General features: G+C 45.9%; 1 protein-coding gene across 3 annotated transcripts in view; it reads left to right on the top strand.

Annotated features, from left to right (window-relative positions):
• POU2F1 (POU class 2 homeobox 1) overlaps positions 1–24,951 on the top strand; it is a 134,629-nt gene that overhangs the window by 94,328 nt on the left and 15,350 nt on the right. For 2 of the 3 annotated variants that reach the window (XM_064152244.1, XM_064152246.1), the window contains exons 7-10: positions 3,844–3,970; positions 15,900–15,994; positions 20,673–20,846; positions 24,461–24,602. In XM_064152244.1, coding sequence (XP_064008314.1) covers positions 3,844–3,970; positions 15,900–15,994; positions 20,673–20,846; positions 24,461–24,602 — 538 coding nt within the window. The remainder of the gene's footprint in view (positions 1–3,843; positions 3,971–15,899; positions 15,995–20,672; positions 20,847–24,460; positions 24,603–24,951) is intronic. The other variant, XM_064152245.1, reaches the window with a different exon arrangement.

Here is a 24,951-nt window from a genome sequence, read left to right as displayed (position 1 = left end):
GATCTCTAATGGTTGGACTTGATGATTTCAGAGATCTTTTCCAGCAGCTCTGTGGAGAAAGACCTTGGAGTCCTGGTGGACAGCAAATTCTGCATGGGCCAGCAATATGCCCTTGTGGCCAAGAGAGCCATTGTCATCCTGGGGTGCACCAAGAAAAGTGTGGCCAGCAGGTATAGGGAGGTTCTTCTCCCCCTCTATTCTGCCCTGGTTAGACCACACCCGGAATACTGTGTCCATTTTTGGGCTCCTCAGTTCAAGAGACATGGGGACCTACTGGAAAGAGTCCAGTGAAGAGCCACAAGGATGACTGAGGGACTTCAGCATCTTACCTATGAAGTGAGACTGAGAAACCTGGGGCTATTTAGTCTGGAGAGGAGAAGGCTGAGAGGGGATCTGATCAGTGTGTACAAATATCTGAGGGGTGGGTGTCAAGTTGTTGGGGCCAATCTCTTTTTGCTGACCAGCAGCAATGTACAAGGAACAGTGGCTACAAACTGCAACATAGATGGTTTCACCTCAATGTGAGGAGAAACTTCTGTACTGTGAGAGTGGCAGAGCACTGGCACAGGCTGCCCAGAAAGCTTGTGGAGTCTCCTTCTCTGGAGCCTTTCAAAACCCACGTGGATGCATTCCTAAGTGAACTACCCTAGGAGATCCTGTCTTGGTGGGAAGATTGGACTCTTGATGATCTCTGGAGGTCCCTTCCAGCCTCTAAAGTTCTGTGATTCTGTAAATGATTCTGTGTTCTATGAGGTACGTTAAAATGGGCATCTCTACTCAAGCAGCCAGAGCACTGTTTAGGAGCAAGCTGACATTGTATTTTCTGACATAGTTGCACCCAGGGGAGAGTCTGTCTGCAGAAAGCTCCCCTGCTATCTGAGGAACTTAACAGAAATGGAGTTTTGGGAGGTTTTATGTTTGGTTGGTTTGGCTTTGTCTTTCTGCTCTCGCCACGTCGGCTGCAGGGAGAAGCAACAGTGGGAAAGAGGACAAAGAACCTGGAGCCATTGAGTCCAAGGACTTTGGCTTGTCCCCCTGCTTCTGTGCTGGGGGAAACAACCGCAGGAATGGAAAGCGGAAGCCCTGGCTTCTCTAATATGGCCAGGCTTGGCAAAGTGCCCTTCTGATTGGCTAATCTGTGTCCAAAGGTCTGTTAGTCTCGGGCTGTATTGATAAAAAGGGATGAGCAGGTGGCACAGATGCCTCATTGCATCCTGAAACTGCCCCTAAACTCCACTGCTTGAGTTTACCAGGAACAGGCTCTAAATGCTTGCCCACAATCATCCAGTCCAACCTAGCACCCAGCCCTAGCCAATCAACCAGACCATGGCACTAAGTGCCCCAGCCAGGCTTGGCTTCAACACCTCCAGGGACGGTGACTCCACCACCTCCCTGGGCAGCCTCTTCCAATGCCAATCATTCTCTCTGCCAACAACTTCCTCCTAACATCCAGCCTGGCACAACTTGAGGCTGTGTCCCCTTGTTCTGTTGCTGCTTGCCTGGCAGAAGAGCCCAACCCCACCTGGATACAGGCTCCCTTCAGGTAGTTGTAGACAGCAATGAGCCCTGCCCTGAGCCTCCTCTGCTGCAGGCTGCACACCCCCAGCTCCCTCAGCCTCTCCTCACAAGGCTCTGCTCCAGGCCCCTCACCAGCTTCATTGCCCTTCTCTGGACACCTTCCAGCACCTCAACATCTCTATTGAATTGAGGAGCCCACAACTGGACTCAGCACTCAAGGTGTGGCCTGACCAATGCTGAGCAGAATAACCTCCCTTGTCCTGCTGCCCACACTCTTCCTGAGCCAGCCTAGGATGCCAGTGGCTCTGCTGCCCACCTGGGCACACTGCTGGCTCACGTTCAGCTCCTCTCTACCAGCACCCCCAGCTCCCTCTCTGCCTGGCTGCTCTCAGCCACTCTGTCCCCAGCCTGGAGTGTTGCTTGGGGTTGTTGTGGCCAAAGTGTAGATCCCTGCCCTTGGCCTTGTTCATTCTCATCCCATTGGCCTCTGCCCACCCATCCAGCCTGGTAGGGTCACTCTGCAGGGCTCTGCTACCCTCAGCAGCTCCACAGCTGCTCCTAGCTTGGTGTCATCTGCAAACTTACTCAATCCCCTGCTCCCGTGCATTTTGAACCTCGTCAGTTAGTTTTCTGTCGAGATTTAATGTTAGTAAAGTGTGCTCGTAGTTATTAACAATCTTTGCCTGCATGTCAAAATTAACACAGGTTATTAATTTTGCATAATTCCTAACAGGCTTGTTTAATGGGAGGGGAAACATTTCAGGCCTTTATCCACCTGCTTGGTGGGTGTTTTGAAAAGAGCTTGTTCCCAGACAGGTGGGAAAATTCTACATGGGTGTGTGGATGGTTTTCATAGATTATCTTTTACACTGGCTGGCTTCACCTATAGCAATGTTTCATTCTTTGGTTGCTCTTGTTAGTGTTCTGTTTGGAGAACATTGAAAGAAAAAAGCTATGTTGAGTGGGACATTTTGAGGCAGTTCTTTGTGTTTGATTCTCGAGCTAAACGTGGCGTGGAAGCGTTTGTTCCTTGATGATTCGGTTTCTCGGAGGTTAGCATTTACACTGAGATCATTCATTTCCAGAAAATTAACAGTTCAGAATGGCTTGAACACATAAAAGTAGGGTTCTTGTGCTAGTTTGAAGCTAGCTAGAATGTTTTGGTGAGAATCAGATTACAGGCTGTGAAAAGGAAATAGTGGTGATGTCTACTTCACTCACAGGCTTGCTGAGAGGTATAAGTACAAGAACACATACATAGATGAGTTGCTCTCTGTCTCTCTGGGGCTGCATGAACCTCTCTAACCTAACCTGCTATCTGTGTGACTGATGCATTTGATTCCTAACTCCCCTGGCTGACTCTCCAATCTAGCTTGAAGCGTAAGGCAAAGTCTAGGTTAAGGTAGAGGGGTGGGAGGAAGGTGGAAGGGTGGTTGGGAGCCCCTCCTGGGGACTCAGGTTTCTGAGAGGGCTGTTGTGTTTCTGTATTCCCTCTTTAACTTGTATATAACTGTATATACTGTAACTATCTGCTTGTCTATTGTGCTAAGCTGTAAATCTAAAGCTTCATTCAATTTCCAGAGCTGCTGAGTCTAGTCTGGGTGATTTAAGTGTGGGGGGGCAGGGAACACCCAAACCGTCACAGTTCTGCAATAGTGTTTTTGGTTATTCCTTTTAACCTTTAATTACAGCTGTGTCCATTAAACTTATTGTGTCTTGTTTCGGTACTTATAAAACAGATTTCAGGTGGCACGATTTGACCTGCACACCCAGAGTGCAAACTGGGAATCTAGCATTTTTTACTTTCCTGTTGCTGGTTACAATGTTGTTATAAATAAAAATAATTCCCAGCCAATAAGCTTGATTTATCAAGAGTGAATTTTTTTAGCAGAGTTGCATGCTCAAGTAGTAAGTCTGAGAATTCCAAGTTCTGATAAGTCTGAAGTGTTTGGAAACTTCGACATTTATTGGGGAGGGAGATTGGGGGTTTTGTTTGGCTTCTTTTTTTAAAGGCAGGAACAGTCCTAGAAATATTTGTATGAGTTATTTGGTAAACAGTTTTTGTTTGGTATTATGAAGGACAGAGAAGTTCAGATTCCCAGACTAAAGGATTTTCAGTAGCAGGACTGCTGTTGAACATCTGCTTTTGTCTTTAAATGTTAGAAGGTGACTGGTTGATAGTAAATTTAGGTACCTTGGGAGTCACAGCTGACTTAAATGTCTAACACACAGCTCTTTCTTTGTCTCTTTCTTTTGTTTTTTTCTTTGGTTGGTTTTATTTGCTGTTTACCCCCCTTCCCCCCCCCCCTTCCCTGTTTCCTTAAGGATTTGCAGCACTTGCAGCAGCTTCAGCAGCAGAATCTCAACCTGCAACAGTTTGTGTTGGTGCATCCAACAACCAACTTGCAGCCAGCACAGTTCATCATCTCACAAACACCGCAGGGGCAGCAGGGTAAGTGCTTCTTGGCAGCTTTCTAGGGACGGCAAAGCTGAGGTGGTTTGTACACATTCATTAGCTGTTGAAGTTAGCAGAAATGACAGTGTTGTGATTAGAAGACTCTAGGTTGTCCCTTTCTGAGTGTTAGACCTCAGCCTTTTCAAAGTTTGTGTAGCTCACTACTCAAAGGGACCAATCCAGAGATCATGTCATGGGAATATCTGTTGGCATCAAGGCCTGAATTTTCTGGGTCAGACTCTTAAGAATAAAGCTCTCTAGAACTCAAAAGACAGAATCCTGGGATGTGTGGAGGCCTGGAGCAGGGGATATGTATTATCTGTACTAGGTCAGTGCTGAGCGGGCTACAGAATTCAAAGACTGGAAAAAGGTTGTAAAATCAATACTGTTTGTGGGAGACTAGAAAAGTCCTTAAGAGGGTACAGTGAATTTTGTCATAAACTGAGATAATAATTACACCTAGGGGGAAAAAAGCTGGAATTACTCATTTTGTGTCACAACTTCTGGATATACTGTTTTGGCTGTACACTGGGTACAGCTCACATGCTAAAGGCAAATGAAGGCAGTGACAGGTGGTAGCATGCCAGACTAGTTAAGATGTTGTAGGGAAGCTTTGCTCTAAAAACTGTGTTCAAGTTGCAATACATCTTGGAATTGTTTGGGTTGGAAAAGCCCCCCAAGAGCATCCAGTCCAACCACAACCCAACCCTGCCATGGCCACTAAACCCTGTCCCCAAGACCTGTGGCCACACCTTTCTGGAACACCTCCAGGCATGGGGACTCCACCACCTCCCTGGGCAGCCTCTGCCAGTCCCTGACCGCTTTGACACCAAAGACGTTTTTCCTTCTCTCCAACCTAACCCTCCCCTGGCACCATTCCAGGCCATTTCCTCTCCTCCTCTCACCTGAGACCAGGCAGCAGAGCCCAAGCCCAGCTCACTGCAGCCTCCTCTCAAGGAGCTGTAGAGAGCAATGAAGTTGTTAATCACAGAAAAATGCATTTAGCCAGGGCCTCTTATGCTGGCACAGTCCATTGGTTGTTTTCCCTGCTTTTCTCTTCTACATGAGTTGTTCAAGCCTGGACTCAGTTGTCCAAGTCTGGAAATCCAAATATTCTTGCTCAGAACACAAATCCTCTTATGCTTGAAGAGTCCTCCAGAGCCTGGCTGTCCTGTAAAGGCAGCTCTGTGCACCTCCTTTTCTTCTGCTCCTTTCCACATTTCATGCATCATTCCTTTTTATATATTATGACTTGCATGAAACTGGTTTTCCTTTATGCCAAAATGCTCTCATTGTATGGGTGGTCTTATATTTGAATAAAAGGTTAATCAAAATTAATTTTCCTTTAACAACACTTGATTTAGGAGAGCTTCTATACCAGCATGGGTAGAAATGTGCTAAAAGGCTATTTATGGAGGCATTAAGTGATGTACTTGTTTCTTAAAATGAAGCAGAACTTACAAGAACTTCTATAATAAACTTATCAAAATTTGGTTCAGAGGCACTTTAAAACAGGAGGCCTCTTCTTGTTCTTAATAATTTCTCCTAAGGAAACAGCAAGCACAAAAGTATTGTTTTGAAAAAGTCACTGCTATTAATGTCTGCATGCATTTTTCAGCTCACTTCTGCTGATCTTCTAAAATGTCTCTGCAGATGCTTCACACAAAAGGAAACTAACAAGCAAATTATAGTCATCATTCAAGATGAATTGTTGCCATATAGAAATAAAGGAAGGCTTTTTGTTTGTTTAAAATCTTCTGAAGCAGAGTAACTACCAGAAGAGGTTTTCATAGTACCTTTTCCAAGGGCCTTCTCTGAAATTATTTCCTTGCTGTAATTGAAGACCTGCATATTGCTCTCCTCAGTGACGCAGTGTGTGTAGAAGCACCATGTTTTACTGGTAATATGCAGCCTGGGCAGCCAAATAGCACAAAAATGCAGCAAGAGTTATATTCTGTATTCTGACCATAAGCCATTAGTGTGTGACAACCTTCCAAGCTGAAATGCTTGAATGGATCTAATTTTCTTCACAAGCACCCAATGATAAAGCAACTTGTATGCCATAGTGGCCCTTATCTCATTTTTTGGTATGGCTCTTTGCAGTATTTCATGGTTATTGTTAGAAGATCTCAAACAGTGTGTGGTTATTTATGAGAAAGATTGAAGAAGTGCGTGGGTTTATTTTGTTATTTGCTGCTGCAGCTGACTTTTCCCCATGTTGTTTGTGTCCTATAGCTCCATTAGTCAACTTCATCAAATAATAAATGTCCTGAAGCATGGAGCTTTTCTTTAAAAACAGCAGCATCAAACTTTCTTTGATACCTCATTGGTGCTGTGTGCAGCTATATGTATGCATTTAATAACTACAGTGAAAACATGGATTTATGGATCATATATTCTGGAAGACATGTATTGCTTTACAGGCTACACATGACATGTAGTCATGTAAATGAGAAACATTGTTTTCAGTACAAGAGAACAGTTTTGAGGGCTGTAAGTGAAGGGTGAGTGTCTGCAACCAAGATCATAGCAGACGTAGACATGGAGGAGGCTCAGGGCAGACCTCATTGCTATCTACAACTACCCGAAGGGAGGTTGTAGCCAGGTGGGGGTTGGTCTCTTCTCCCAGACTGATTGATTCTATGATTTTGTGGAGCAAAACTTCTTACTTGAAGGTATGATGGTATGCAGAGTAATGCACTCATCAACAGTCCTACTTAGTGTGGTGGTTTGGGAGGTACCTGCCCTCCCACTCTTAGGAAATCACCTAGACTAGGCTCAGCCAGCTGGAAGTTAAGGAATGAAGCCTGAATCCAATGCTGGAGGTGTTCAAGAAAAGACTGGATGAGGCACTTAGTGCCATGGTCTAGATGGATGGCTAGGGCTGGGTGCTAGGTTGGACTGGATGAGCTTGGAGGTCTCTTCCAACCTCGTTGGTTCTATGATTCTATGAACACACAATCCCTCCCAAAACAATCAGATTGCCAGGAGGCTTCCAACCCAAACCCCCTTCCCTCTTTTTTCCCTCCCTACAGAAATAGCCAGATCAACCCTTGTATATCTCATGCGATGAATCTGGAGAGATCTGAGGTGAGATGTTAAAAAAAGATGACAAGATTAGAGGAAAAAAGTTAGGTTGGATTAAAGAGTTAAGGCAGAGGCAACCACACAGACCAGACTGTCAGAAAGAAAGAAGGAACAGAAGCAAGAGCTTGTGTGTGAGCAGTGAGTGTCTTATCTACATTTTGACTAGTTGTGTTTCTCAGCAGAGGAGTGAGTGATATGGGCTACTATTGGTATTTTTCCCCCTTTCTTCTCGCAGCTAGGGAGTTAATTTCTCTCGGTAAAACATTCCAGTTAGCCTCCAACCAGCACAGTTGGATTCTTGGAAAGGGTTGAACATCATGGCTTAGATACAACTGAAGAACTTAAGGAAATTCAATACCTATAATATTAATCAAGAACCAGGATGTTATTCTGCTACCTTTCTTCAGCACTCAGATCACAGCAGCAGATGTGAAATTCTCCCCATAGATCCACTGCCATATGTCTAATGCAGTCATCTTCCTTTTCCACGTGGTTTCAGGTTATTCAGTGGCTTATGTGGAACATATTGCAAAGTTCCTGTTTTGCATGACTTGTAATAGGTACCATCATAACTGAAGCAATTGTTTCAAGCCTCAGCAGATATGCAGAAGATTGAATGGAAACAGAAATTTGAAACAGTTTCTTATTTGGAGCAATTATTATCCCCATGTTACTGTTAAAGCCACAGCAGGAAAGTAGCACCTTCTACAGTTTTTAATACCTCTTGTGTCTCTAGAATCATCAGTTCAGTATCCTTTACTACAATTATAGCTGATGCTTAAAAATCTTACCCTCATCTGCTCATAAGATACTGCCAGTAAAAATCATTGATAAAAATCTAAATGGAGAGGGGAAATGGTGCTAGATTGCCTTTAATCTTGCAAACCAGAAGCTAAGGTAGGAGAACAGACTGCATCTTTTAGTCAAGATTTAGAAGCAGTACTTAAAAATGAAGTATCCAGAAAGACAAACATTGAAGAGAAGCTAATAATTATCTTCCAACATCAAAACTGGACCTACCTGCTCTGAAATTATTGTTTAGTATTAAAGACTTTTTGTTTCTTATTTCATTTCTTCATTTTAAAAATTTAACATGGGATGGTGCTAGCAGGCTCAATCTAGTCCTTTCTCTTCAGTCATGCTTGGCCTACAGCCTTTGAGACTACACATGTATCATCAAAAAAAAAAAAAAAAACCCAAACCAAATCAAAGAAACAAACAAAAAAATCAAACCACACATACATTAAAAAAATGAAAACCCACCCACCCAAGATAAACAAACAAAAAACCCAACACAAACACAAAGCTCCCCCCCAAAAAAACAACCACCAAAACATAGAATAGAATCATAGAATCAACCAGGTTGGAAGAGAGCTCTAAGCTCATTCAACCCAACCTAGCACCCAGCCCTGGCCAATCAACCAGACCATGGCACTAAGTGCCCCAGCCAGGCTTGGCTTCAGCACCTCCAGGGACAGCCACTCCACCACCTCCCTGGGCAGCCCATTCCAATGCCAATCACTCTCTCTGACAACAACTTCCTCCTAACATCCAGCCTAGACCTGCCCTGCCACAACCTGAGAATGTATCCCCTTGTTCTACTGCTGGGTGCCTGGCAGCAGAGCCCAACCCCACCTGGCCACAGCCTCCCTTCAGGTAGTTGTAGACAGCAAAGATCTCTGCCCTGAGCCTCCTCTGCTGCAGGCTGCACACCTCCAGCTCCCTCAGCCTCCCCTCACAGGGCTTTGCTCCAGGCCCCTCCCCAGCTTCGTTGCCCTTCTCTGGACACCTTCCATTGCCTCAACATCTCTCTTGAATTGAGGAGCCCACAACTGGACACAGCACTCAAGGTGTGGCTGAGCAGTGCTGAGTCCAGGGGCAGAATACCCTCCCTTCTCTTGCTGCCCACACTGCCCCTTTCCAGAGGCTGAGAGTATGTCAGTCTTATTGGTAATAGAGATTGTTGTGCCACAGACCAGTTCCTAATGTCTGCCTGTCTTGGAGTCCCAGGACTCTTCCTGGCTCTATTTGGCAAAATTTTCTGTTTTCCCAGCACCCAATTAGAACTTGGACTCACACTGGTTCAAAAAGTTAATTGATTAAAGCAACAGCTACACCAGCTTCAGGATTGCTGGTAAGTGCACTGGCTGCAAGATGATCTCAGGTTAATGAATCCTGGGTAACATCCAACACAGTCAGAGACACAAACCTTTGCAGGAGCATCACTATATAATAGAAATGCAGTGGGAGTTAAGCCTGGTACTGAAAATGCAATTCTTACCAAGAAAAGTGTCCCTGTCTTGGATGGAGGAAAAAGGAGCACAGCCTCTTGACAGTCCTCATCTCAGTCTTTCCCTCCCACCTACTGTTTCTGCACCATCACCTACTGCTGGCCCTAGTGCTGCTGCAGTGCTCCTGTACCCTGAGAGGTGTTCCCCTTATACCCTACCCCTGGCCCTCTGCCTTCTGGGTGACGTTTAGCATAATGTGGGAGGAGAGTTGAGTAACATTGCATATATTTAGCATCTACTCAGTTTGGTTCATTAGCGTTCCAAGAGGTAATAACTTTAATAGTAAAAAAGGCAGTTAAATAGGCAAAAGTTTTTGCTGGGGCACTCTGGCCTTCAAAATCTGCTTAGAAGTTGAGTGTTTATGTTACTTCAGCCTTGCTTCTTCAGTTTTAGCCAAAAGAGGCCTGTCATGTCTCAACAGTACTCCCCCCTTCAGCTGTTGGCAGGCCAGCTTCACGGGTCTTCATTGAACAGAAGCTCATGCTGTTTGTGAGTGACCTTGGTCTTCAAGCTACTCGTCAGCCTTTGTCCTGTCCCACAGTCAGCCAGGCAATTAACCCACAAAGCTCTTAAACCGTGTTGATGCCATAGGGAAACAGCAAAGTTTGAAGCACCAGTATCTCAGCCGTTGGCTAAAGGCGTTGGACTTACACTGTACTTGGAAAGCTGTGCTGTGTGCCCTGTTGTGATGGTTTGGGAGTTACCTGCCCCCCTCCCCCCATTTAAGAAATCACCCAGTCTTGACTCAGCCAGCTGGAAGTTAAGGAATGAAGCTGTATTTACAGCTTAGCTCAATATACAAGCAGATGTACACACAAATATAGAGTCAGTCAGGGTTGGAAGGGACCACAAGGAGCAGCCAGTTCCAAACCCCCTGCTGTGGCCAGGGACACCCTACCCTAGAGCAGGCTGCACACAGCCCCAGCCAGCCTGGCCTTAAACACCTCCAGCCATGGGGCCTCAACCACCTCCCAGAGCAACCCATTCCAGCCTCTCACCACTCTCAGGCTCAACAACTTCCCCCTTGCATCCACTCTGACTCTCCCCACCTCCAGCTTTGCTCCATTCTCCCTAGTCCTGTCACTCCCTGATATCCTAAAAAGTCTTTCCCCAGCTTTTTCGTAGGCCCCCTGCAGATCCTGGAAGGCCATAGGGAGGTCACCTCAGAGCAGTCAGAGTCCCCAGGAGGGCTCTTGACCCAAACCCCTTCCCCCCTTTCCCCATCTTTCCTTCCCTTCAGAAATAACCAGATCAACCTCTGTATATCTCATGTGATAAATCTGAAGAGAGCTGAGGTGAGATGTCAAAAAAATTACAAGGAGGTCAGAGGGAAAAGGGTTAGATCAGATTAAAGAGCTAAGGCAAAGGCAACCACACAGACCAGACCGCCAGAAAGAAGGAACAGAAGTGAGAGCTGAGCAGGGTGTGAGCAGTGAGAGTCTTCTCTATACTGTGACTAGTTGCATTTCTCAGCAGAAGAATGAGGGATACAGGCTACTGTAAGGTTTTTTCTTTCTTCTCCCAGCTAAGAATTTAATTTCTCTCAGTAAAATATCCCAATTAGCCTCAAACCAGCACACCTGTAACTTGTTTGAAGTTTCTTCTTTGGAAAAAAAACCAAAAAACACAAAACCCAAAGAAACCAAAACCCAACAAATAAACACACAAAAGTGAAGCTTAGACTAGTGTAAGTCATGTCTGAAAAGAACAGAGCTGCAGCTGTCCTCCCGTGGAAGCCAGCAAGCCCCCAAATTGTGTGCACAGCAGTTGCCTGGAAAGCCAGTAAGTTGGTGGAAGAGATGCTTGCTTTGCCAGAAGAGTGCAGCTGCTTTCCATATCACCACACTCATTACTTCAGTCAGCTGCAGGTTGAATTAACTCATTCTTACTCCAGTTTCTGCCCGAGGTGCCTTGTATCAGTATTTCTTAAATAGGATAAAATAATGTCAAACCTGAGTAATTATAGAACTGTAGAATCACTCAGGGCTGGAAGGGACCACAAGGATCAAGTGAAATAGGACCTAAAAGGAGTAACTTTCTACAGGTTGCCGTTGTTAATTTCTTGTGTCAGCAGAACATTCATTCTTACTCTTGCAAGTATCAACAGAAGGGTTGGAGGTTTTCATGGAATCAGAATCTCAGAATCTGTCAGGGTTGGAAGGGACCACAAGGGTCATCTAGTTCCAACCCCCCTGCCATGCCCAGGGCCACCCTACCCTTGAGCAGGTTGGCCAGAGCCCCATCCAGCCTAGCCTTAAACACCTCCGTGGATGGGGCCTCAACCACCTCCCTGGGCAGCCCCTGCCAGCCTCTCACCACTCTCCTGCTCAACCACTTCTCCCTTGCATCCTCTCTGACTCTCCCCACCTCCAGCTTTGCTCCATTCTCTCTAGTCCTGTCACTCCCTGATATCCTAAAAAGTCCTTCCCCAGCTTTTTTGTAGGCCCCCTTCAGATCCTGGAAGGCCACCAGAAGTGACCTTTGGAGCCTCCTCTTCTCCAGACTGAACATTAAGGATGTTCAGAATACTTTATGCTGTCCTTCAATGATAGTTGTTTCAGAATGAGTGAGTAAGAATAAAGTGAGGAGGAGTACAGCTCTCTTGTGCTCTTTAGCAGAAGTGTAACTGCTGGAAAAGCATTCTCTGGGAATTACTTTAGGACAGAAAGATCACAAAAAGATGGTCCTAATAACTTTGATTACAGTCAAAAGATGAGTCAGTAACTTATGATTGATGGTGTTACCAGTGGACCAGTGGTCAAGCATGGTCACTGAGCTACTTGTTTTTTGTTACCTTGTTGGTTGGCCACTCTCTAGTGACAGTTTGATGGCTTGTCCCTTTCTGTTTGAAGTTGTCAGTTAAAATTCACTGTCACTAAACAAAGGGCAAGGCCTCTTCACTTAGAGGTGGCTGTTCACTAATTAATATTTACATTTGAGCAGCTGAGATCATCTTCCAAATGAACCAAATATTTGCATTGTGTCAAAGCACTGCATAGCTGTAGTAGGTAGTTGTCTTGGAAATTCCTTAAGCTGATTGGTTCCCTTGCTGTGGCTTTTCAAAGACACAGCTGGAACATGTTGATTATGTGGTGCAAAGCAAATTTACATAGTTGTCTGTGCTGTGCTATTATGTTGCATAAGCAGCTGGTTATGTTCCGTTCAGTCTTGAGCATTTCGATAGCAGCACATTCTCTCTGAAATACAGATTCAACACTTGATGGAGGAAAAGAAATAACATCCCTGTCAGAGGACAATTCTTCTCCATACTGTTGATTCAGTGTGGTTTAATCCCAGCTGGTAGCCATGCACCACACAACTGCTCCCTCAGTCCCTCTCTCCCCGGTGGGATGGGGGAGAGAATTGGAAGAGTAAATGTGGGAAAGCTGATGTGTTGAGGTAAAGAGAGTTTAAAAGGTAAAGCAAGAGGCGCAGATGCAAGCGAAGCAAGGCATCCCCATCGTCAGGCAGGTGTTCAGCCATGTCCAGGAAAGCAGGGCTCCATCACACACAGCCGTGCCTTAGGAAGAGAAAATGCTAGAACACATGCACGTTGCCCTCACTCCTCTGCACGCCCCCTTTCCTCCCCCTTTCCTCCCCCTTTCCTCCCCCTTTCCTCCCCCTTTCCTCCCCCTTTCCTCCCCCTTTCCTCCCCCTTTCCTCCCCCTTTCCTCCCCCTTTCCTCCCCCTTTCCTCCCCCTTTCCTCCCCCTTTCCTCCCCCTTTCCTCCCCCTTTCCTCCCCCTTTCCTCCCCCTTTCCTCCCCCTTTCCTCCCCCTTTCCTCCCCCTTTCCTCCCCCTTTTCTCCTCCTTTTCTCCTCCTTTCCTCCTCCTTTCCTCCTCCTTTTCTCCTCCTTTCCTCCTCCTTTCCTCCTCCTTTCCTCCTCCTTTCCTCTTCTTTTTCTCCTCCTTCCCTCAGCTTTATATGCTGAGCGTGATGTCATACGATACGGAACATGCCTTGGATCAGCTGGAGTCAGTTGTTGCAGCTGTGTCCCCTTTGGCACCCCCAGCCTGCTCACTGGTGGTGGGGTGTTGTGATAAGCAGAAAATAGTGACTCTCTGTAATCACTGCTCAGTAGTAACTAAAGCATCCCTGAGTCACCAACATTTATTCCGGCACAAATCCAAATCCTAGCCCCACACCATTTGCTGTGTAGAAAATTAACTCTATCCCTCCTAGACCGAGTAATCCCTCTTTTCATATCTCCTTAACCTTGCATAAAACATCCAGTTTCTTACTAAGTATTTATGAAGTGCAAAATTTTTGTGTCCCTGACCTGTATTCTGCTAAGAGATAACTGCCCATCAGTCATGTGCTGTGATTGATCAGCCAGCCGATGAGCCGGAACAGACCGTGCCAAGCTCAAACTGCAGAGTTTAAGTGTGCTGTCCTCTGGGTGACCACGGTGCTCATCTGTTGTGCCGTTGTTCCTCCCTGATTTTAGCCACTTCATGTATCATAGACACCTATTAGGTAGGTTTATTAGGTTCTTAAATTGTTATAGGGGAGCTTGATGGTCATTGCTAGGAGTTATCTAAAGAATAAGAGAAATACTTTCCATGATAAAATGGAGGGAGTTGACTGACTGTAGGTATATCTTTGTCAAGATTCTTACTGCTTTAAGATATATGAACTTAAGTGTTAGAAATGAAGAAACCCCCAAACTTGAATCAGATAGTTTACTTAAAATACATAGCTGTAAATGTCTGTCTCAATTTGCTGATACATTTAAGCAACCATACAACTCATGGCGGACTGCAATAGGATTCACTTTTAGATGGAATGACAACGCGTCATGGGTGTTGCTTACATCGGTCCCAACTGCTCTTTAATGTTGTCATCCTTCCATAATAGCAAGGTGTTTCAGAGAATCAGAGAGTGCTTTAGGTTGGAAGGGACCTCGAGGATTGTCCAGCTCCAACCCCCGGCCATAGGCAGGGACACCTTCCACTAGAGCAGGTCACTCAAGGCCAGCCTGGCCCTGAACACCTCCCTGGGCAGCCTGTGCCAGTGTCTCACCACTCTCACTGCAAAGAACCTCTTCCTAAAAATTAGTTATATTTCCCCTCTTCCAGTTTAAACCTGTTACTCCTTGTCCTGTCATTACAAGACCTTGTCAGTAGTCCCTCCCCAGCCCTCCTATAGGTCACCATCAGATACTGGAAGGCCACTATAAGATCTCCTTAAAGCCTTCTCTTCTCCAGGCTGCAGAGCCCCAACTCTCTCAGCCTGTCCTCACAGCAGAGCTGCTGCAGCCCTCTCAGCATCTTGGTGGCCTCCTCCCGACTGGCTCCAACAGTTCCATGTCCTTCTTGTGCTGGGGGCTCCAGAACTGCCCCCAGGACTGCAGGTGGGGTGTGAGGAGAGCAGAGCCAAGGGGCAGAATCCTCTCTCTTGCTGCAGCCCAGCACAGGGTTGTGTCTGGGGTGCACTCACACTGCAGGCTCCTGTTGAGCTTTTCATCTCAGCCCAAATCCACAAGTCCTGTTCCTCAGGGCTGCTCTCAGCCATTCCTCACCCAGCCTGGAGTTGTGCTTGGGATTGCACCCACCCAGGTGCAGGACCTTGCACTTGGCCTTGGTGAATGTGCAGAGGTTGGCACACCTCTGCAGCCTGTCCAGGTCCCTCTGGATGTATCCCTGCCCTCTAGCAAGTCAACTGTGCCACACAGCTTGGTGCCATCTGCAGACTTGCTGAGGGTGCACTGATTCCTCTGCCCATGTCCCTGACAAAGATGTCACACAGCACTGGTGCCAGCACTGACCCCTGAGGGAGCCACTTGGCACTGGTCTGCAGGTGGACATTGTGCCCCCAATCACTGCTCTCTGCGTGCCACCACCCAGCCAACTCCTTATCCAACAGTGCTCCACTCATCCAGTCTGTGCTTCATGCATTCAGTGTAATTTCAGTTCTATTTGCACAATATAAGCAATGCTCGGTATCTTACCTAATGTTTTTGAAGATTCCCTCTTTTTTAGCACCAGAAGGATGTTAGGTTATTTTGTTTCCTTATGTGCTCTGCCTAAGTTTGCCAGAGAAAGCTGCCTTCCTGTTGGGCGGTTGGAATGGGGTGATGTGGAGAACAACAAGGGTGGTGATCAAGGAGCCAAGTACATGGTCTTGATGAGTATTCAGTTGTTGGATTTGGTCTGATGGGTGTTCAGTTGCTTATTATTCTGGTTTCCTAATTCTTGGTCATTTGTTCACTGTGGGAAGAGGTACACCCAAAATCAAGCTGAAAGGGGCAGGGATTCCTGCACGAGAACTGTGATATTCTTATCATTACAAACTTTCTGCAGAGAAGACTAATAGAGCCTTCAGAGCCTTCTCTTTCCCTCTCCTGTCACCACATGTACTTGGGGAAAATGCAGGGGGATTATGAACTGAGCATCCTAAAATCTGAATGTGTCTGTGCAGGGATGAAACAAAGGCCTGCATCTCAGAACCTTTGTAATTGTCATTGTTTGGCAAGAGCCTTGCTTCATGTCACTTCATGTTTTGGTGTTTTTAAAATGGCAAACCAAACCCACCCTTTTCTCTCCCAGGTCTCCTGCAAGCGCAGAATCTCTTAACGCAACTACCTCAGCAAAGCCAAGCCAACCTCCTGCAGTCTCAGCCAAGCATCACCCTTGCCTCGCAGGTAAGGTTTATTTCTACACCTTGTGAGTTGCTTTGAGGGGATTTAAACTGTGGCAAGTGAATGGACCCTTTATATTAGAATCACAGAATCAACCAGGTTGGAAGAGACCTCCAAGCTCAGCCAGCCCAACCTAGCACCCAGCCCTGGCCAATCAACCAGACCATGGCACTAAGTGCCCGATACAGTCTCTTCTTGAACACCTCCAGGGATGGCAACTCCACCACCTCCCTGGGCAGCCCATTCCAATGCCAATCACTCTCTCTGACAACAACTTCCTCCTAACATCCAGCCTAGACCTCCCCTGGCACAACTTGAGACTGTCCCCCCTTCTTCTGTTGCTGCTTGCCTGGCAGAAGAGCCCAACCCCACCTGGCTACAGCCTCCCTGCAGGCAGCTGCAGGCAGCAATGAGCTCTGCCCTGAGCCTCCTCTTCTGCAGGCTGCACACTCTCAGCTTCCTCCCTGGGCTGTGCTCCAGACTCCTCACCAGCTTTGTCACTCTTGTCTGGGCACATTCCAGCACCTCAACATCTCTCTTGAATTGAGGAGTCCACAACTGGACACAGCACTCAAGGTATGGCCTGAGCAGTGCTGAGCACAGGGGCAGAAGAACCTCCCTTGTCCTGCTGCCCACACTGCTCCTGAGCCAGCCCAGGATGCCATTGGCTCTGCTGCTCACCTGGGCACTGCTGCCTCATCTTCAGCTCCTCTCTGACAGCACCCCCAGCTCCCTCTCTGCCTGGCTGCTCTCAGCCACTCTGTCCCCAGCCTGTAGTGCTGCTTGGGGTTGTTGTGTCCGAAGTGTAGAACCCTGCCCTTGGCCTTGTTCATTCTCATCCCATTGGCCTCTGCCCACCCATCCAGCCTGGCCAGGTCCCTCTGCAGTGCTCTTCTACCCTCCAACAGCTCCACACCTGCTCCTAGCTTGGTGTCATCTGCAAACTTCCTGATGCTGGACTCAGTCCCCTGCTCCTGAGTAGATAGTGTAGCTGCAATAGTGAGCTTGTCTTTGTAGATATATTCAGTATCAGTAACTCCAGTTTTGTAGTTTCTACCCTAACATGCACCTTTTCAATGCACTTAACATTCTAAGTTTTTGTATCTAGAGTTCAAGGGTACTAAATTGGATTTCTTTTAAGGCTTTCTAATTTGTGAAATTCAGAGAAACAAGGTGTGGGGTACCTGGGAAGCTGAAAAGAGGATTGTTGTCAGGTATCTTTTTTGCTGAAGGTTGCAGTGGTAACCTGTCTTTATTGCAGCCTAATTGTTTTAATAGCGTTGCTAAGTCCTTGCCAGTCTTACTAGTTGCCTTCTGTGAAGGTGGATATTGGAAATCCATTGGAAAGTTCTGTAGGATGGATCTGAAAGTATTGCAGTTTAAAAGTTCTGGAATTAAGCTTTTAGACTAAGAGAAGCAATTCTAAAATTGCCTATGCCTGCAAATTTAGTTTTGCTTCACTCGGGATTTTGCTGTGCAATTTAGTTACATGACTGCTTTCTGTTCCTTGACTACCATGTAACATCATACAGCATCTTCATGGCAACCTGGTTACATGTAAGAGTTTTTTAGTCTGTAATAAGATGTTTGAGTCTATCAGAGTCTTAGCATAGAATCAAAAGGGTCAGAAGCATCCTCCAAGCTCATGCAGTCCAACCTGTCACCCAGCCCTAGCTAATCAACCAGCCCATGGCACTAAGTGCCTCATCCAGTCTCTTCTTGAGCACCTCCAGGGACAGCGACTCCACCACCTCCCTGGGCAGCCCGTTCCAAGGCCTATCACTCTCTCTGCCAACAACTTCCTCCTAACATCCAGCCTGAACCTTCCCTGGCACAACTTGAGACTGTGGCCCCTTGTTCTGTTGCTGCTTGCCTGGCAGCAGAGCCCAACCCCTCCTGGCTACCACTTCCCTTCAGGTAGCTGCAGACAGCCATGAGCTCTGCCCTGAGCCTCCTCTTCTGCAGGCTGCACACCCCCAGCTCCCTCAGCCTCTCCTCATAGAGTTTGTGTTCCAGGCCCCTCACCAGCTTTATTAAAACCCTTTGTAGTAATCTGCAATCCTAGAACGATCATGTTATCACATTATTTTTCAAGTAATGGAGTTAGAGTTCCTGACCCTCCTCTACCATCTGCTGTGCACAGCAAAAGACTGCACTCACCCAGGGGAAAAGCAAGCTGAAGAGCTGTGTAAAGTTCAGTGATACACAGACCATTTCTGGACTTTTGCATACACTTTGCTTAGTGCTGTAGAGTTGGGTTGACTTGAGGCTGTTCTTCTTTGCCCTGAAGGAGTCTACAGTTTCAGAACTGGGCACAAGACATGAAAGCATGAGATCACCTTTAATTAAGAAACTTAGCTGAACTGAATAGAAATTAACTAAAGGAAACAATTTGTCACTGCATCTCGTGTCATCTGTGGCAGATGTATGCGCTCAAAAACGTTTGCAGTGTTTCTGATGCATGTAAAGCCTGAGCTGTGCAGTACCAGGTCTTGATATCTTTTATTGATCTGTGAATATTTTCTGTGATGCTCAGGTTTTCTTCACATTCTTATTATTGCCACATAGCACAATGCTCTGGTATACTGATGCCCAGGAGCAGGGAGTGCTGTGTGTAATTTTCCAGAGAATTAGCCCTTTATATTAAAGTGAAATAGGACCTAAAAGAAGTAACTTTCTACAGGTTGCCATTGTTTAATTTCTTGTATCAGCAGAACATTCATTCTTACTCTTGCAAGTGTCAACAGAAGGGTTGGAGGTTTTCATGGAATCAGAATCACAGAATCAGTCAGGGTTGGAAGGGACGACAAGGATCATCCAGCTCCAACCCCCCTGCCATGCCCAGGGACACCCTACCCTAGAGCAGGCTGCACACAGCCTCAGCCAGCCTGGCCTCAAACACCTCCAGCTATGGGGCCTCAACCACCTCCCTGGGCAACCCATTCCAGCCTCTCACCACTCTCATGCTCAACAGCTTCTTTCTCACCTCCAGCCTCACTCTCCCCACCTCCAGCTTTGCTCCATTCCTCCCAGTCCTGCCACTCCCTGACAGCCTAAAAAGTCCCTCCCAGCTTTTTTGTAGGCCCCCTTCAGATGCTGGAAGGCCACAAGAAGGTCCCCTGGGAGCCTCCTCTGCTCCAGCCTGCACAGCCCCAACTCTTTCAGTCTGTGCTCACAGCAGAGCTGCTGCAGCCTCTGAGCATCCTCCTGGCCCTGCTCTGGACACTCTCCAGCATCTCCACAGCCCTCTTGTCCCAGGGGCTCCAGAACTGGATGCAGTACTCCAGGTGGGGTCTCAGCAGAGCACAGCAGAGCACAGCAGAGGGGGAGAATCACCTCCCTGGCCCTGCTGGCCACACTGCTGCTGCTGCAGCCCAGGCTCTGCTTAGCTTTCTGGGCTGCAAGTGCACACTGCTGGCTCCTGCTGAGCTTCTCATCCACCAGCACCCCCAAGTCCCTCTCCTCAGGGCTGCTCTCCAGCCACTCACTGCCCAGCCTGGATTTGTGCTTGGCATTGCCCCGACCCAGCTGCAGGACCTTGCCCTTGGTCTTGTTGAACCTCCTGAGCTTGGCTTGTGCCCACCTCTGCAGCCTGTCCAGGTCCCTCTGGATGGATCCTGCCCTCCAGCCTGGCTGCTGCACCACACAGCTTGGTGTGCTCAGCAAACTTGCTGAGGATGCACTCAGTGCCTCTGTCCATGGCACCCCCAGAGATGTTGAACAAGACTGGTCCCAGGACTGACCCCTGAGGGACTCTGCTTGTCACTGGCCTCCACTTGGCCATGGAGCCATTGACAGCCACTCTTTGGGTGCAGCCATCAAGGCAGTTCTGTATCCATCCAGTGCTGCACCCATCAAACCCATGTGTCACCAGCTTGAAGACCAGGATGTGGTGCAGGAGAGAGTCAGAGCCTTGCTCAGGTCCAGGTAAATGGCATCAGTTGATCACCCCTCATCTATTTGTGTTGTGACCTGTTCATAGAAGGCCACCAGGTTTGTCAGGCAGGATTTGCCTTGGTGCAGCCATGCTGAGTGTAGCCAATCACCTCCTCACTATTCTCCTGCCTCAGTAGTGCCTCCAGGAGGATCCGCTCCATGGTTTTACCAGGCACAGAGGTGAGACTGACTGGCCTCTACTGAAGTTTTTGTAGTGAAGGAGTTGAGTCAGTCCCAAGAGACAGTGTTAGAGGTGCCTTGTCATGTTTGCTGCTCCTGTATGTGCTTGCTGTTCCAAGATTAAGTAGAAGACTTGAGTCCTTTGGGCCGACAGCAACCTTCCACCTCACACAAGCAATACACTGACTTTTAAATTATTAAAAGGAGATGAATGCCAAGCTGTCTATAAATGTTAGAGCTGCATCAAGTAACCATGTTCAGTCTTTCTTTGAGAAGATTCTGAAACAAGGGAGTGCTGTTGGTTATCTGCTGCATTGAATCTCTCTTCCATTTCTTTAATTGCTTCTGACAGAGCCTTTAAAACGCTGTCTCACTGATGTAGTTTTCTGACTTGTGGTTACTTGGTTTTCAGAGGAACATAAATAAGTTGGAGGAACTTTCAGAATCCTGGAAATGTCAAATTCATTGATCTTTCTCGCAGAAACCTCAGCTAAGTGTTCTGAATTCAATTTTTGCTGATTATTAAGTCTGGTTTCCATTTATTCCTTTCTCTCTCTCCTAATAGCCAGCAACCCCAACACGCACAATAGCAGCGACCCCCATTCAGCCACTTCCACAGAGCCAGTCAACACCAAAGCGAATTGACACTCCCAACTTGGAGGAGCCCAGTGACCTTGAGGAGCTTGAGCAGTTTGCCAAGGCCTTCAAACAAAGACGCATCAAACTTGGATTCACTCAGGTGAGACTGTGTACCTTAGTGCCTACCAGTGTGGAATCTGAGGTCTCATCTTTCAAGTCTGGAGGGAGACTGCAATTCCACCTTTTCCTGGGAGAATCTTCTTAAATAGGGTTATGCTCTGGCCTTTATGTAGGGGATTTCTAAGAAATGACAGAAAAAGCCATGCAGCCTTCTTACTTCCCTGTTGGTTTTAAAGCACAGCCATTTTCCCAGCAGGTATGTGCATTTACTAGCTCCAGATGTCATTGCATGTGCGCTATTCATTCTATGGGTGTAAAATGAATGGGACAAAGCACTTTAAAGCTGCCTTCAGAAGTACAAAGTTCCCAAAATCATAGAGCACAATTAGCTGCTGAGTGTTTAAAAAGTATAGCGTGGCTGCAGAGCTGCTTTGGAAGTCAAAGGGATTTTCTCTCTCAAGTGTATTTTCCTATTAAACATCAATGATTTCTGTATTTAATGCTTTTAAACAAAACCTGAAAAGGCTGTAACCTTTGAAGTTCTCTCCTCACAGAAGTGAACTGGAGTTGTGGTTTGTTTTGGTTCCCTTAAATTCTCAGCAATACCCATCTTGCAGAGGAAAAGCAATCTTGAACTTGGTGAAAAAGGTCGAATAAAGAATGCAATTAAAAGTACAAAGTGCATTTATATGTGCCATTTTTCTGTCGAAGGGAAGTGCTGCTTGCATCCAAGAGTCCTTATTCATGTCAAGAAGATTTTTTTCCCCTGCAAAATTAGCATATCTCTCTAGGTAGAGAGTTGCTTTTGGCAGAAGTCTGTGGTGAGCATAGTCATGGTTTTGCTGGGAGAAGCAGCATGCGAAAAACAAAGGAGGTATTTCTGAGTCTGAGGTCAGAGCAGTCTCTCAAACATACACTCGTTCCCCGTTTCCCCCTGGAATAAGTACATCTACTCTGGCTGAAAGCATGTGCTAAAGTCAGATTTATTCTTTCAGCAAAGTCCTGAGTGTTTGAAAAATCAAGGTTCATAATGAAAGTTCCTGGCAGCGTGTTAATTATAACTCAAGAACAGAATGTTCTTAGTAAAATGAAATGCGTTTTGCTGGCATGTATGCCTCCTTCTCTCCCTTCTTTCCACTAGAGGGAGGCACAGAAATGCCAAGTGACGGACACGCACAAAAGCCAGAATAAAGCAGACCAGAATAGAGTACAATACAATAGCTTCCCTATAGCCTGACAGAGGAGGTTCGTGTAATTCTTTAGTTTATAATGGCTAATCTGCCCTGCTGTGAGATGATTAAAAAGGTTCAACTAGACTTTTTTAAAGTTATGAGTTAACCCTTCCTTGCTGAGTCTGTGCTGTGTTGTCATGGGGAGATAAAACCAACACACCTGCTCAGGCTTACATTTCAGTGTTTGCATTTGAGCTTAAACAAGGGAATCTTCAGAAAATGATAAAATTGCACTTAGTCATTTCTGTCCTCCTTTGATGTAGGTTGTATGTGTATAAGCAGTTCTAATAACTTCTACCTAATTGCATAATTGGATGATAATTAGAGACCCTATTACTTTGTTTTCCTATAGTTGGATAAATAGGTGACCTTTCAGAGAAAAATCAAATACTTCCAGTGGTCCTGTAAGCTTTCTCAGGTTCACACCATGCCCACCTTTCAAAAATTAGTTGTAAGATGTAGTTTGCACAGCAAGCTAATCACTCACTACATTCTAGCTTGTGAACAGTGTATCATGGCTTGAATTTCAGATGCTGTCCGTTTGCCCACCCTGAAAAGTGGATGGTGGATTTAAATCCTTTTGTTTAATTGCTTTTCTTACAGTGTCTCCACGTTTGACATACAGAGACACAATGGACATATGCACTGCATCTTTGCTCAGTACAAGTTCAAGCTGTGAGAATGAACTTTTTTGACAATGTTATTTTTCCTCTGTAAAAGGAATTACCTCTTCTTAACAGGACCGGTGCACACAGTGGTGATGTACCTTATAACCAGTTTCAGTTCAGTAGCAGAGCTTTGCTCTACCTATGGAGCAGAACAGATGTAAAGTGCCCTTATCCTCTATAACATCCATCCTTCCAGTGGCCCATACCTCAGGATATAGAATCCTCATCCCAATATATAAATTCTTTTTCCTGCAGCTGAAATGCTGCCACCTTTTGGCGCTGCAAACTATTGACAAAGAAATGGTTAACTATTCATTATAAATTAGCCTGCAAGTGTTAGGGAGAACAACACAGATACCAGGATTAAATTTAGTTGTGGGACTGGAGCTCTTTCCTGCCAAGATATAGATCAACTTATCTCTAGACTAGTTCACATAAACCCTGTAGAGCACCTATGTTACTTCTCTTGGAATGATTTAGCAGTTTCAAAATGCATGGCATCTGAGCATACATGTAGAAGTATGAATGTGAAATCTGGCACAGGGGCAGAGATAGAAATGTGAGTTACCACGTTTCCTCTGATTGAAGGGCACACAAACCAATTGTTCTGGTCCTTTTCTAGGAAGGAAATTGTTTTCTTATGCAACCTGCACGACTTAATAAGCTTACCAAAGGTTGTTTTCTTCCTCGCTTGTACATGGCCATTGTGCATGCCTTTGGTACCCTTGCATCAAGCTGCGGTTGTGGATCTGGCCTTAAAAGGACAGATTATGCACAATCCAACTAACTCACTTGCAGTTAAACACCACTAACTATGCTCAAGCTTTGCAGTCTCTTCTTCTAGACTCCTGGTGGATTTTTTGTGTTAAAAAATCAAACTAAATTAAACTATTTTAGACCAAATACTATTTTTTTTCAAAGGGCAGGACCTTTCAGCCTTAAAACAAACCAAGAAAACACTATGGTGTTGTAACAGCCACAATCAAGAATGGGATTTCTAAGTGTGGGCTGCATAGAAGTTACAGGAGGGGGGGGGGTGTATACACACCTATATATTAGAAAAAGCAGAATATCTGATAGCCAGCTAAAGCTGAGTTTTGAAAAGCAGTGACAGGTGTAAATAGATGAACACCACTCTGCAGATCTCCTGGATACGTTTTTGGCAGATGGGTGATGGCAGTAAAGACTACAGGTAGTCAAATAATTTTGAAGTGTCTGCTTTGAAATGTGTTTCTGTGGGGAGAAGCTTGGTTAGAACCTCAAAAGATGTTGGAAGAATATTTTTACATCGATTTAAATGTGATATATGTTTGCAGGCATCTTCTAAAGAGCATTTCCTACTAATTTGAGAACGTTGACTCATTGCTTTTCTGCTTACTCGAACTCTTCTTCTTCGGTGTAAAATATGCACATACTTAAATCTGCTCCTAAAGAGAGCTTGGCCTGTATTTTTTCCTTAGTTCTTTAGAATAAGTACAGGTTTGTATGGTGGAATGTTCTACTCAGGGATAATGCTGAGGTGACAAAGCATCAGGGATTTCCTTGAAAGGGTTGCAGGGTTAAACTGACTGAGTTTTGACACTTCTTTATGATGATTTACTTTAGCATGAATCCTGGTAGCGACAAGCAGGTTGCTGTGAGGCTGAAATCCCACACAGCAGCGGAGCCACTAGGAGAATACCAGAATGTGACAGAATTCCTTGCTTTGGAAGTGCCTGTGTTAGTGAATTCCTTTTTTCTCTTTCTTTGTCCAGGGTGATGTTGGGCTCGCTATGGGCAAACTCTATGGAAATGACTTCAGCCAAACTACCATCTCTCGCTTTGAAGCCTTGAACCTCAGCTTTAAGAACATGTGCAAGTTAAAGCCACTTCTGGAAAAGTGGCTCAATGATGCAGGTGAATGAGTCTGTGTATTTCTTCACCAGCCTTCCAAAATCTGTAGGATTTTGCAAAACCTTCTACAGCTGCTTCCTTTCTGCCCTTATGGTTTTACGAAGCTTCCAGTCTTTGTCCATGCAACAAATAAGTGTGTAGGAAAAGGGCCCAGACATCCCTTTTCATGTATGTAGATGCATCCAAAATAAGAACTTCCAGAATGGTGTTCTGCAGCCAGCTGAATAATTACTTAGAGTGCAGTGTATGTCATGGCTTTCCTCCTTCATGTACGTCAATGCATATAACCTCTAATCCTCTTCTAGCTTTCTTTTTCAGATATGTCATAGAGAGGGGGCTGCATGGTTTGTTG

The sequence above is a fragment of the Pogoniulus pusillus genome, chromosome 12, assembly GCF_015220805.1.
Source record: "Pogoniulus pusillus isolate bPogPus1 chromosome 12, bPogPus1.pri, whole genome shotgun sequence".
NCBI lineage: Eukaryota > Metazoa > Chordata > Aves > Piciformes > Lybiidae > Pogoniulus > Pogoniulus pusillus.
This window is presented reverse-complemented; position numbering and strand designations above follow the sequence as displayed.